We start from the raw sequence: 13610 nt of genomic DNA on the forward strand, positions 1-13610 counted from the left end.
TTTCTTTCACTTTCCTGGCATGTTCTTCGCTCAAAATTTCAATAGGTAACAGATCGGGTGATTGAGGAGGCCAGACCATTAATTCCAATTTTCCTTCAGCTTGATTCCTTTCCAGATACTGCTTTCACAAATGAGAGGTGTGTTTAGGATCATTGTCCTGCTGTAGAACAAATCTTTCACCAATCAGCTTTATTCCAGATGGCACGGCATTGCACGAAAGGATACAGTGATATTGTTTCTTTTGCAGTACTCCCTCTACTTTCACCAAATCACCAACCTGATTATTTCCAAAACATCCCCACACCATCACATTTCCTCCTCCATGCTTCACAGAATGAATTATGCAGGATTTCATAACCCTTTCGCCGGGGCGGCGACGAACGTATTGGCAACGATTGGAACCAAATTTTTCAAATTTAGATTAATCCGTCCAAAGCACCCTTTTTCACTGTTTAGCAGTCCAGTTAGCATGCATTGTAGCCTTTTCTGCTTGTGTACAGTTTTCAACAGTGGTTTCCGTGCTGTCACACGACCAAACAATCACGTCTCAAGCAGACGATTTTTCACTGTTGTCACAGACACAGGTTGTTCTCTTGTTTTATTTATCTCTGAGCAAATATCTACCACTGTACGCCTTCTCTCACGCTTGCTGAGGATTAAAATACAGTTATCACCGAGCTTGATAGCTGCAGTCGCTTAAGTGCGGCCAGTATCCAGTATTCAGGAGATTGTGGGTTCGAGCCCCACTGTCAGCAGCCCTGAAGATGGTTTTCCGTGGTTTCCCATTTTCACACCAGGCAAATGTTGAGGCTGTACCTTAATTAAGGCCACGGCCGCTTTCTTCCACTTCCTAGGCCTTTCCTATCCCATCGTCGCCATAAGACCTATCCGAGTCGGTGTGACGTAAAGCAAATAGCAAAAAAAAAAAAAAAAAATACAGTTATCCTCAATTTTAGAAGTCTTCCTTGGACATCCATTGCGTGGTCGATCCTCATGACTACCCGTTCCCTCTCTGCGTTTCACCTCTCTGCGAACGCTGCACTCTGAAACTTACAATTTTTCCGCAATTTTTCAGTTTGACCACACAATTTCTTTATAAACACAAGCCTTGGCTCTGTTTTCTTGGGTTATATTAGCCTTCTTTCTCGTATTCGATTGTTCGATATGTGTTGTTACCGTAGTTATGCCCAGAAAACAACAATGTAGAAAATTAAAAAATTTGGTACAGAGATTAACACATAACTGCTCAGGATAACTTCTGTAGGCTAACTGTCGATTCTAAGACAGCGAGGAAACAAGGACAAGTAATCATGTGAGAGAGGTAGGTTTATTACCTGAGAAAGGGCCGGAAGTTATCCAGGTAGAAGCAGGCAGTAAGAGCTGGGAACCATAAATCTGTCGACTTCTTTGAAAAGATAAAGTAAAATCTCAGCAATATGCACTGAAATAGATTTATGAAAGTGCTGAAAGCATCCGTACATAACAGAACTAAATTACCACTTATTATCACACAGAAAACAATTTAAGAAAATTATTAATTATCGTACGTGAGTCTAAACTTTCTGATGCTAGTGTATCTTCCCCATTGTCGGTCTGTTATAAAGTCGATGAGTGTTCTATACTGCCCATCCCAATTATATCGGCTGAACTTATGGCTATTCCTCTTCCTAAACCATGTGTTCTTATCATCAGGTTGTTTCTGATACAAAAGTCCAACAGTTTCTCTCCATCTTCATTTCTATCGCCATACCCATGTGGGCCCAGAACATTCTCATAGCCCATTCTATCGGTTCCCACATGAGCATTCAGATCTCCAACAATATGTTTCCAGTTCATTGAGGAACTCTTCTTTTTCTTCCACACTACATCTTGTCTGTGGAGCATACACCTGTATTATCCTCAGTAGTTTCTCATTTACATGTATGTGCATTATTATAATTCTTTTATCTACGTACTGAACTTCAACTATTGGTTCGGTATTCTGATTCACTATAAATCCCACTCTACTTCTTTTCTCTTTACTGTTACCCATCCAGTAAAAGGATTACCCTTTTCTTAGTTTCTTCATTCCTTTCCCTTTCCATTTTACTTCACTTAATCCCAGGATGTCGAGTTTTCGTCTCTCCATTAGGTCAATCAATTCATTTTCCTTCCCATTCATTGTTAAAATATTTATTGTTCCAAATCAGGTTTTGTTCTCTGAACTGAAACTTGCACGAACATCAGTGTTACCATCATACTGTGCAACTGTAGTCAGAGACTTGTCAGTTCCCTTTCCATTTTTAAACTTCCATCCGAGGCTTGTATTGTAGTTGAAAGCAAGTACAAATTTACTCATCTGCTGACCTCCTAATCCTAATGCATCTGAGGATTTTCTTTTGAGGTATACTCCCTTAGCCTTTGCAGATCCCTCTTCTCCACAAGGCAGTGGTTTCCTCTTCTCATTTTCCCAAGAGAGGATGGGTTGCCTCATCCACCATCTTCGCCATTCCGAAGGTCTCCTTCTTTGCCTAAGATGCTGTTAAGGTCTTCACCCATAACCCTGGGCGTGGGTTCCACATTATACCCCGTGAGACTGGGTCCCTGCCTGAACTTAGCTCTCCTTCACACCGGCCTACTGATTTGGAGGATACCCACCCCCGCAGCGTGGATGTGCCAGACAAGAATTACTCAAGTGAAGGCTAGGGAGGATGACCCTGTCTCCCTTGAGCTGGGTTAATGGTTGTATATACACTTATTAAATACACAGTGCGTGTTTTATAGATATACAACCAGTAGTAGTACTGCACAGTACTATTTGCTTCTTCCAGTGATCCAGAATTGCTCGCTGGACACAACTATCCCTGGTAGCATGGTTCTCAATTGAAATACAGGCATGGCAAATAACGTCGAACAATTCCGCGTCATTTTCCATTAGTTAAATACACTGAATGTTCTTTATGCCTAATAGGGCATGTCGGTAGGACTTCACATTCCATAAACCATCTTCTTCATAGTCTTCATTCTTGTCTTCTTCGCCATCAGTTTCTGTTCCTTTTCTTGGAGGAACTCTTTGATGTTTTCTAACACCGCTTCTGTCTCAACTTCTAAATCAATGGACATGTAAGCTTCTGCTCTGACAAGCTGTTTGAGAGTTTGTTGTAGCAATCAGTATCTTGGCCATCTTATCCATTTGAAATATGCACATAATGAAAAGGGGTAGAAAGCAGAGGTGCCAACTATTACGGATTGTCCGTAATTTTTACGGATTTCATCCCATGATTAACGGTATTATGGTCAAAGGGGAAATTATTGCGGAAAAGCAACATTAACACGAAAAAAGATTTACGAAAGAAAGAAAATAAAGAAAAATATACAATTCTTTCGAGTATATTGCTACTCAACCTTGCTCGTTTCATTGCTTGTGAGCTGGGAGTTAAACTTGTTCGATCGTTACTTCATTTTGCTACTCGTGAACGTTGTGAAATTCACTGTGAATGAAAGTAATGTGTTTACTGTATACCTGAAAGAACCTCACCCACAGGAAGAGTTTCCAGTGTTGTTGGGGAAAATCAGACAAGTCAAGCCTACATTAAGCACATCTACACTGGAATCGCTTATTGTTCACAAGACGAAAATGTCACCACAAGGGGAAGGATGCTTCAAGAAAACCTACTCTAAAATCAGCTGCCGGGTGCGAAACAAGCTACAACGTATGTTTTATCATAGAATTAAAAGGTAATGTGCTAATTTTATTGCGTAAACATTATATCATTTAGAAAATATTATTGTTAGAAAGGGCATCGAGAAGAAAGGAGCATGGTTTGGTTTTGACTCGAAAATTTTCTGGGAGTGTGTGTGGAGTGGCGGGAGGGGGGATATTACTGATAACCCACTTCAAAGGTTGGCACCTCTGAGAAAGGAAATTTACATACTTTGTCCATACCTGCCAACCCTTCTGATTTACCCGGAAACTTTCCGTTTTATAACTCGTCTTCCGATTTATTTTTAATTCTTCCTATTTTTTACCAATATAACCCCCAGTACAGTCAATACTCTTCCCCTAGGATAAGTTCTTATGTGCTTGTGTAATTTACCCCACCTCATTTTCAAGTGTTTTTATTTGATGCTTTGTTTTGCGAGTGTATCGTCCGTCGCCTTCGTGAATCGGTTTCTTGCTCGCTACAGCAGCATGTGTGCTTTACGGCTGGGGATTCGGACGGCAATCCGTCCTACAAGCAAGAGGAGAAGCTAGCGCGCGCTAGCGACTCAGGTAATCGGGACAAAAGAATGAGTTTTTTATTGTGTGGTTCGCGCACTAGTAACGTCGTTTCTGTGCGTAATTTCATTGGAGTTGTAGGCCACGTGTTATTTCTAGCGGTTCTGTGCTTTTCCCCGTGTCAAAGTCGTATGTTAATAATGTATGAGACATACGGATCTGTTTTGTATGTGGTAGTGTCGCGTATTTCAGTGAGTTTTTGTTTATTCTTACTTCATAATTTTAATGAGTTGAATGTATTTCAGGGAGTTGTGTCGGTGACAGTTTCTGACATTTTCTCTTCACGTTATGGCCAAAAAACATAACAAACCTTAACTCCAAGTGTTCAGAGATACCTATAAAATTAAATTTTCATTCATTTTGCAGTCTAATAAAGGAAACTATTATGCGAATCACCTCGGGAGATATATTTTATTTCGAGATATAGAGAATACCGTTATTGAGCATATATAGCATATAATAGAATCATATGTATCTACGGGCTTTTACTGGACATATTATGTTTAACGGTACTTGAAATATACAAAAAACCTCTATTTTACGGCAACACTTTAATTATAACGCTTATTATAGTAACTTTTTAGAAGATAGGATACAGTACATACAGTAGTGAAACAAGAATCGTAGCTCCGTTAACATCTTTGGAAAAATCCGTTAGTCTCTTCAGTTTGTTGTGGTTAACTTTTCCTCCCTTCACGTTAAAACTTCTCGTCAATACCACGCACGGTAACCGTGATACCACGCAGCCGAGTTTCGTAAATGGAGCTTGTCACCCGCGACTTCTAGGCTTGCTTTCGTACGTGACCGGTAATTCACACCCAAGAAACTGCGAGGCTTTGCCGATTTGCCGATCACTACAAGTTCGAGTTTTTCGTTTTCCGTCATATTAGTTTCCAGCTTCTCTGTAACTCTTTCTCTACTTGTTAACTGTTCCTCACAAAACACAAATGTCGTATTGCACAGTTAATGTTGAACAAAATTCGAGTTACAGAGTGTTTTTTGCTTCAAGGGAGAAATGTTTGTTGCGAGAAATCGAGAAATTCGTGTAACTGAATTTCGAGCATAGACAAATAAATACACGTGAAGAATAGGACAATTTAAGTTACTTCGAGATACTGAAAATTCGAGTATTGGAGGTTCGAGATGTCGAAGTTTGACTGTATTATTATTATTATTATTATTTTTTTTTTTTTACGAGTTGCTTTACGCCGCACCGACACAGATAGGTCTTATGGCGACGCTGGGACAGAAAAGGGCGAGGAATGGGTTGGAAGCGGCGTGGCCTTAATTAAGGTACAGCCCCAGCATTCGCCTAGTGTGAAAATGAGAAACCATGGAAAGCCATCTTCAGGGATGCCGACAATGGGGTTCGAACCCACTATCTCCCGAATACTGGATACTGGCCGCACTTAAGCGACTGCAGCTATCGAGCTCGGTATTATTATTGGTATGTATGTGTCAAATGAGAGTGATTAGGTACGTTATCTTGTAACCATTTTAGTAGTTTAAGATTAAAATTTAATGGTCAGTTCACGTTATAACTGTAGATATGGATGCCTTTTACCCTGTCCTTTTTTCACTTAGACCGTGGCGCAATATATGTGATGAAATCCAAGAATTAAAAAATCTTCCTATTTTTGATTTCTAAAAGTTGGCAGCTATGTTTGTCCATTATAGTCGCAAAATTTCCAACGTGAATGGAACGTGATTCAGACAGCAAACAGGCCGGCACAAAGAGAAAGAGGAACTTCTCTATTTAACCAAATGAACTTGCTAACACTATTTCACACACCAATGTTTCTGCATTGACATTAATAATCAGAGTTCAAGGTCAGTTTCAAGGAATACAAGAAGTTCCTAGAACAAGTCAGTTTTTATATCTACAAGAATAGCTTCACAAATACATTACGAATTTTAATGAAGATAGGAGAAAAAGTTTAATGATGGATTCTTCACTGAGTGTTTTAAAGAATGTTTCACACACTAATTTCACTCATTGTTTATTTGTCCATTCAGTCATAGATTTTAAGACGTTTTCCAATATTTTCTTAATTATAAATGGCTGATGATGACCACAAATGGTTGAAACATGTACTTAAAACATAACATGACTAAACTTATGTCTTAAATTGCTTGAGTGTTAGTCTATAAAATACAGTATTGAAAAGTGACCACAAAATCAGATTTTGTTAAAAAATTCCAAGAATTTACAAGTCAGTACGAAACCACAGTGAAGTTCATTCTTTGAAAATTCAGAACTTCAAGAATTACCTACGACCTACCACAGTGAAGTTAATTCTTTGCAAATTCAGAACTTCAAGAATTACCTACGACCTAAGCAGAGAACCGTGCTGGAAGATCTTATTTCTTTCTTTTTCCTTTTCCTATAATCTGCTTTATGTCGCACCGACACAGATAGGTCTTTATGGCGATGATGGAATAGGAAAGTCTAGGAATGGGAAGGAAGTGACTATGGCCTTAATTAAGGTACAGGTGTTAAAATGAGAAACCACAAAAACCCCTAATCAGGGCTGCCGACAATATGAGTTTGAACCCACTATCTCCCGAATGCAAGCTGGTAGCTATGTGACCCAAACTGCACAGCCTACTTGCTCGGTGCTGCTGGAAGATCTATGAGTACAGATACCAGTATCATCCACACCAGTATAGAGCACCATTCTTGAACAACAGAAAAAGGCAAAAATATGGGAGGACTTTTACACCATAGACACCATGACGAGGTAGACTAGAAAGGAACCAATTACCTCTTAAGGGACCCCTGTGAGTGGAGACGATAGAATAACATCCAAGATATCCCCTGCTTGACGTAAGACGGGACTGAAAGGGGCCCCAGGGGCTCTTAAATTGGGAGCGTGGGTTGGCAACCACGGGGCCTTGAGCTGAGTTGTGGAATTGCTTACACTGCTTATGCCATGCTCTTCACTTTCATCTATCCTATATAACCTCCCTTGATCAACTCTTGTTCTTTTCTGACCCCGACACAATTAGGTTCCCATGGTTGGGGATCTTTCATTTTGATGCCATTCGTAGCCCTTGTCTTTCTTTGGCCGATATCTTCAGATCCCTATCATTTTCCCCTGTGATTAATGTTAATAGAGGATGGTTGCCTATGGTCCCAATATTTTAACAAGCGTTCTGACAGCTAGCACAGATTAACTTATTCACCCTGTATTGGTCATGCTTTCTGTCATTCATATTACCTTCCCAGTTAACATTTGGTAAAATGAGATCAACTGTAATAACATTCCATTCTGTGTCATTTCCCACAAAAATTATTAACATCAATTAGTATTGAATAGGTTGAACCTCATAAAAAACTTATCTGTGTGATCTCAGTTCAATACGGAAAACTGAGATGCACCACTCCCGACAGGGAAATTTTTGACAAAAACCTTGTTGCCCACTGTTAGTCTATTCTGTCGTCACCGAGAGAACCGAACCTGATGTAAACAAAGAACATTGTGTATTCGTATGTATCCATCCACAGTCTGAACGCTGATTGGAGGATCATTGGGCTACTTCCAAGCACATGGCAAGAACCACGTGGGCTCTCTTTCAAGTGCCGTTACTTCGCTTGGTTGCAGCAATTACATCAGAGTTAGTTCTACATGGACTGTTGCCGAATACCACTGATAGACACGCAGTTGTGATGCGGATTACGAGACAAATTATACTCACTGTCTGCGAGAAATAAACAAAAATCGAATGGCAAATGACATCTGGATATTTAACATATCAGAAAAGAAAGGTAGATTTGAATCTATGGCCAAAACGTAAATACGCAATCAATCAGTCAATCAATCAATCACAACAGCACATGTAAGTGAAACTTCACACATTTAATATTTCAATAAAATAAAATTCTGGAGAGGAACATACAGCACAGAAAAGTCAATATTAAAACAATAAAAAAAGTGCAGTACTTTACCTAATCAGAATCTGATAAAGGATGAACTCCTTCCAAGTCGGATTTCTCTCTCGCCTCTTAATCACTGCTGCTCGCGTCATTCCGATTAATGACCAGGCGGTCCACAGTTATATCGCACAGACTGTCCAATTTCCAGAATGTCTGCTCTTCCCTCACCACGTGGTGAATAAAGACTTGCCACATTTCAGCGGTTACGTTAACCAGAGCTTCATTAATTAATGTCCTGACTTCTGACAGTTTGAAGGTTTTATTATTGCGTGCAACAGGTCTCTTCACCTGGCTCCACACCAACTCATCGGGTTTCTAAACACAGTGATAAGGAGGAGGTCTCAACACCATACGTCCTGCTTCCTCTGCCTGTGTGTCAATAACAAACCTGTCATACGTTTTTGTCACACTGTGAGTCTTTATCACTCGGAGTAGTTCATCTTTCACCATATCTTTCCCATAGGTAAGACCTTTTGCCTCCATCCATGCTATAATGTCATCCTTATGCCACGATCTGGTGGGAATACGATCTAACTTAACACTGTGATATGACGCATTGTCCATAACAATCACATTGTTCGGTTCAAGCAGAGGTAAAATTTTCTTAAACCATGCAGTAGAAACTTCATCATCTCCTCATGAAAATAATTCATTTTCTTCGATTCCATCATAAATTCTCCAGCCTCTAGAAACCCATCTTCACTTCCTATGTGCGATAAAATCAGTTGTCTTCCCTTTCCTGTCGGATTTTTTAGACCTGTACTTAATCCTGCTGTGAATGCATGTTTCTTACTCTTTACGTTTGTATCTACCCACACTCTGGAAGTGGTATGTCCTTCGTTTACCCACGTTTCATCTAAATAATACAATTTTCGCCCAGCTTGCCTAAATGCACGAGTTTTCCTCAAATAATCCCTCCACCAAAACAGTATGTCTTCGCGATCAAAAACAAGGTTTTTTCCTATTTCTTTCAACAAATTCGAAACCTATTTCCCGAAGAAGCTTGTAAAATGTTGTTCTTTTAAAATTGGGTAGTTTGGGATCATCATTCACAGAATCCATCACTTTTTCCACTGTTGGCTGTTGGTTTCTGTCAAATAAGTGATGTACATTACGCTGCACAGCACTTCTAACAAATTCATCGCACTGAATCTGTAACACAGGTTCCTGGGGCTTCTTCGATTTCTCAGGTGTTTTTACCAATCCTTGATGCAGTCGTTCGCTGCACTCCGAAACACCAGTGAACTCGGATGTCAACATCACAACATCCTTTAAAGCTAAAGTCAGATATTTCTCACAAAACTTATGAAACACATTCAATACAAATGACTTCTCGCCACTTTTCAAAGGCTTCCCTTTGCAGTGCTTAACGAACTCAACTCGGTGATCCATATTGCACAAGAACAAGTAATGTTACAGTCGCTCGCTCGCTCGCTCACTCACTCACTCACTCACTGTATCTGCTTCCTTCCATGCTCACAGCTTAATAATTGGCAGTTCAAGCATGAGCGCATGCGTCCCTGGCGCTCTTCAATTTGGAATGCTTGTTTATATTACATAACAATGAATACAAATAGTTTTTTTGTATATTTTTCTGATTTAAATTATTTGAGGAATTATATTTCGAACATTTTTCATGTATGATCACATTAGCCCTGATATGGCTAGCGAACTAGTTTCATGTCTCCGTGTAGGTGTCCCGCAGCAGTACTAACCAATAAATGTTAACCCAACCACGTGCTCATGTTTACACCACGACTGGTTCTCTGGGTGAATCTGTACAGCGGGTCTCCATCCATGATCATATCCTGTAAGCTAGTCTAAGGTTATCTCTAGCTTTTTTCCACAGGTCCCAGATTTTGTTTGGATCTATTGTCTTTGGTAACAACTCATTAATAGACCACAAGTTAGACAATGAGGAGTTAGGAACAAATGAGAACATCAGAGATATTGGAATGAACAACAGTTTTAAGTGCATATGACAACCTGTGAGGAACATATCAGATGTAAGGCTTTTCAGGCGTTTGCTCTATTAACCAGCGTTTCGTCTTAGGTCTGATACTAGAGCAAACGCCTGAAAAGCCTTACATCTGATATGTTTTTGACATGCTCTATTGGTGAAAAATATCTAATTCCCTCCATGGGAATTTAGAATTTTCCAACCTGTGAGGATGTATCCCAAGAGGAATGATCATCCCAATAAAAGGCAGTGAGAGATGATTTAAAATAACAGTTCACTCTCTCAGCTTATGACTGGCAGTAATATGCTGTAGTGGTGACATGCAAAATAGGAAGTTTGGACCAAAACTTATGGAACAAATTTGATGTGAAGGCTTTAACGTTGTCAAATACGAGAAACTAGCATGGACCGAAAAATGCAAAGATGGAATTAGAGCAATGCACTCCGGCACAAATTAATTTAATTTCTTCTTGACCAGGAAAAAGGCCCAACATAGTCAATATACAATCATTCCACGGGTCATGTAGCCTGATGAGAAGACATCAAGCCCAAGCAGGTGTCTGAGAGAGGCAGACTGACATGGCAGATTTTTACAAGCTTTCACAAATTTCACCATCCGTTGATTTCCAAATGAAGTTCTCTCAGATCTTTTCTTGACTCTTGAACACACCAAGATAACCACCAACTGGAGTTTCGTTGATAGTATTTAAAAATCATTGGAACCAATGAGGGGAACCCACCAAGTTTAAGAAAACAATTTCCCAGAAACTTCACTCAGTATAAGAGGGGTTGAAATAAGCAAGCACATATTTTGGCTTATCCGTGAACACTTGACTGTTTCAGAGAAATTAACGGTCAAAGTTTCCGACATGTCTTACGTGCCTTTAGAGTGTAAGAATTTTAACTGATGTGGTGGCCCAGCGGCTATTACCGCGGTTTCACCCTTTTGCGCCACGTGTTCAAATCCTGATGATTTCTTTTTTTCATCTACTTATGTCCACTGAAGATTAGTACACAAATGTTTATCATGTTAGTGGATAAAAAGGCGTTAAGTTGATTGTAAAATTACAACTGTGTTTCACAATCTAAGTGTTATGTATTTACAGTATTATATTTATAAATATGGTATTTTTCAGGGATTATAATGTTTTGTAAGCTCATTCTTATGTTAATGCTTCAAGGAGATATAGTGCATACCCTTTGATGATGCCGATCTTAGAAACATTTGAAACATAGAAATTTTGTACACCACGAACATCGCACTATGTCAGGTTTGCCACAGTTTTATTTCTGGGTGGGAATGTCACTTGGGAAAAAAACATTGTTAACATTACTGAAGATTTCATGTGTTGGTAATAAGTTTGCGTTAAACCACGCGTAATGGATCATGTTTCCAAAAACTGGCTCTTGCAATTGATTATGAATCAATGCGTGGGTTTTTATTGTGTTGTGTGTAGTCATGATATCCCTTTGCTGTGCAATGAGTATAAAACAGTTGATGTTTTAAAATTCATTTACCAGGCAGAACATTAATGGACAAAAAAGGGACAACGATATTTGAAAATCCATTGAACAAAACCATTTGTGTAGGAATTGTCATTGGTTAAATAAATGAAACAAAATTTTTTTTGTCAGGAATTGAACACTGGGTGCAAAAGTGTGAGGTTGCGGTGAAAGCCACAGTGAAGTCAAATAAATAATAAAGTTTAATTATTCCAACTATTTAATACATAAAAAGAGATGTTAATAAAGAAGTAAATCTGTAAATAAAACTATAGGGACATGTTTTGCCCTTTAATTAAGGGCATCTTCAGCCTAAACTCAATCTGAAAGTTAATTAATCAGGTACCTGTTTGTAATTAAAATACATATATGAATATGAAGATGATGTTGGAAATGTGTTTCAAATGGTGAGCGAAATGGTTGACAATAGTTTTGGTATTCTTAAAATGAAACCTTAATAAAGTCTAATATACAAATAGTCGTAAATTTATGAATGTCCTTGTTTAAAAATTGGTAACAAATTGTTTACTGGTAGTTTTTTAAGAACGTAAATTTTGTAAAGAGGTGTTTCCATTGCTCACTTCAAGTGAGGTTTAAAATAAATTGTTACGTTGAAACAAGTAAAGCAGGGCCACAGTGTCGGTTGAACTTGTTAAGCTCTAAAAGGCATGTAAAGAACATTCGAAACTTCGATCATTGTTTTCTTTGGAAACAGTTGAGTGTACGGATAAGCCAAAACATGTGTTCGCTTATTTCGACCTGTCTTTCAGTGTATGTAAGAGAGGTAACTTTTCAGTGAGCGAAGTTTCTGGCAAATCGGGTTGTTACACTTGGCGTATACCTCTCGTAAGACAGGAGGGATCTCATTCTTAAGTTTCTGATCCTATCAAGAAGCAGCAAAGAACACCACTTTTCAAAGTGTAACTCTGGACTGCCTTGCTTGAAGAGATATTGGTCCAAGCTCTGGGTCTTCCTTCTGATATTTAGCAGTATTGTGGTACAAAAGAGAAGCATCAGAAAAAATGGCATTTACAAGAGAAGAAACAGAAAACGAAGTATCAGGGGCTACAGGAGATGCCAGATCATTAGTATTAGGAGGAGTACTAGAAAACATTCGACTTCAACTGTCGACCACCATATTGAACCCCTAATATGGTGCGCATGAAATTGAAAAGCAGAATTTCTGATAGCCCAGTGTGCCAAATGACCAGTACTGTGAGGTTTCCCTAGTATCCAACTAAGGGCTTTATTGTCAGTCTCGAGCTCGAACTTGACGTGTTCCAGATAGATTCTGAACTTCTAAATTGCAAAAAGAACAGCAAGGCCTTCAAGTTCACCGACAATATTTAGATTCTTGAGGTGTGAGAGTTCTTGAAGAATGTGTTATTGTCCACCTTCCCAATTCAGAATCTTGTAGCAAAAGTGCTGCAACAGTGGATGAAAATGCATCACTCTGAACAATTTTTTGAAAAATGGGGCATTACACAGGGCAAGTTTCAGATTGTTAATGCCTCCTGTTGGGAAGAATCCCCACACAAATTTCACTCCCTTTTGGCGCAGAAGGTTAAGAGGAGCAGCATGAAGGGTGATGTTGGGAATGAATTACCTAAAGGAATTAATCATGACAATGAATCACGTTACCTCTTTAATATCAGTATCAGGTTTAAAATCTTGAATAGCCTGCATCTGAGCTAGATCAATAGGTGAAACAATATGTCCTAGAAAAGACATGCTAGGTTTAATGAAGGAAACCTTAAGGCACTGTAAAACTTCATCAATATGAGCAAGGTGAACTTCAAAAGTCTCACTATAGACATCATCATCTAAGTAATGATACATGAAATGAAACTTTACATCTGGTAGAATTTTATCAAGAAAACTACAGTAGTGAGAATGGCCACGTGTGTGGAAAATACAAATGGAACCGGTTTAATTTGTATAAGTTCCAGTCA

General features: G+C 39.0%; 2 protein-coding genes across 2 annotated transcripts in view; one reads left to right on the forward strand and one right to left on the reverse strand.

Annotated features, from left to right (window-relative positions):
• Positions 1–5046, reverse strand: part of PolD2 (DNA polymerase delta subunit 2) — a 119338-nt gene extending 114292 nt beyond the window's left edge. The window contains exon 1 of the mRNA XM_067147050.2: positions 4864–5046. Within this exon, the coding sequence (XP_067003151.2) occupies positions 4864–4897 (34 nt within the window). The 5' untranslated portion in view covers positions 4898–5046. The remainder of the gene's footprint in view (positions 1–4863) is intronic.
• The window catches only part of LOC136873801 (NF-X1-type zinc finger protein NFXL1), a 213111-nt gene that overhangs the window by 16063 nt on the left and 183438 nt on the right, over positions 1–13610 (forward strand). The window lies entirely within an intron of this gene.

This window comes from Anabrus simplex, chromosome 5 (genome assembly GCF_040414725.1).
Source record: "Anabrus simplex isolate iqAnaSimp1 chromosome 5, ASM4041472v1, whole genome shotgun sequence".
In the NCBI taxonomy this organism is placed as follows: Eukaryota; Metazoa; Arthropoda; class Insecta; order Orthoptera; family Tettigoniidae; genus Anabrus; species Anabrus simplex.